The sequence below is a fragment of the Geospiza fortis genome, unplaced genomic scaffold, assembly GCF_000277835.1.
Source record: "Geospiza fortis unplaced genomic scaffold, GeoFor_1.0 scaffold412, whole genome shotgun sequence".
Lineage (NCBI taxonomy): Eukaryota > Metazoa > Chordata > Aves > Passeriformes > Thraupidae > Geospiza > Geospiza fortis.
In genome coordinates, this window is record NW_005054504.1 from 498,447 (window position 1) to 499,089 (window position 643).

The 643-nt window shown below is 65.9% G+C and overlaps 1 protein-coding gene across 2 annotated transcripts in view; it reads right to left on the minus strand.

Annotated features, from left to right (window-relative positions):
* The window catches only part of RGCC (regulator of cell cycle), a 4,358-nt gene that overhangs the window by 2,416 nt on the left and 1,299 nt on the right, over nucleotides 1–643 (minus strand). The window contains exon 2 of one of the 2 annotated variants that reach the window (XM_031063426.1): nucleotides 51–206. In XM_031063426.1, the coding sequence (XP_030919286.1) occupies nucleotides 51–204 (154 nt within the window). In that variant the 5' untranslated portion in view covers nucleotides 205–206. Of the gene's footprint in view, nucleotides 1–50; nucleotides 315–643 lie in introns of those variants that run through there. The other variant, XM_031063425.1, reaches the window with a different exon arrangement.

Sequence of the window (643 nt, forward strand, 5' to 3'; positions counted from 1 at the left end):
CTGGCAGACACCATCCTCCCCAGGGCTCCTCACCCCCAGCCCAGACTCACTCTCCAGCTCATCGATGCCACTGTCATACACACTCTGTCCCGCTTTCCTCTTCAGCTCCTCCAGGTGCTGCTGGTACTGACTCGCAGGGCCCCGGTCAAAGTCCTCCATGACCTCGTCGAACTCTCTCAGCAGCTCACTGAGCTCCTCAGCCATCGCTGGGGGCAACATGGGGGTGTTGGGGTACCCACCTGGCAGGCAGGGCCAGCCAGAGCCTCTCGGGAGCAGCCCAGGCTGGGGATGGGGCAGAGCCAGGCTGCAGGTCCCGGCTCTGCAGGCAGTGCCAGCCCCGCTCCGAGCACACCCGGCTCCTCGGACAGCTCAGCCTTCCCCCCAGCTCATCCCACAGCTGGCCCAGTAAGAGCTGGTCCTACGCAGGCTTGATAGAATCCCAGAAGGGTTTGAGCAGGAAGGGAGCACAAAGCCCATCCCCATCCCAGCCCTGCCATGGCAGGGACACCTTCCACTGTCCCAGGCTGCTCCAAGCCCCAACGCCCAGCCCGGCCTTGGGCACTGCCAGGGATCCAGGGGCAGCCCCAGCTGCTCCGGCCAGGCTGGGGCACACGGAGGAGCGGAGGAGGGCACAATCCCAGGC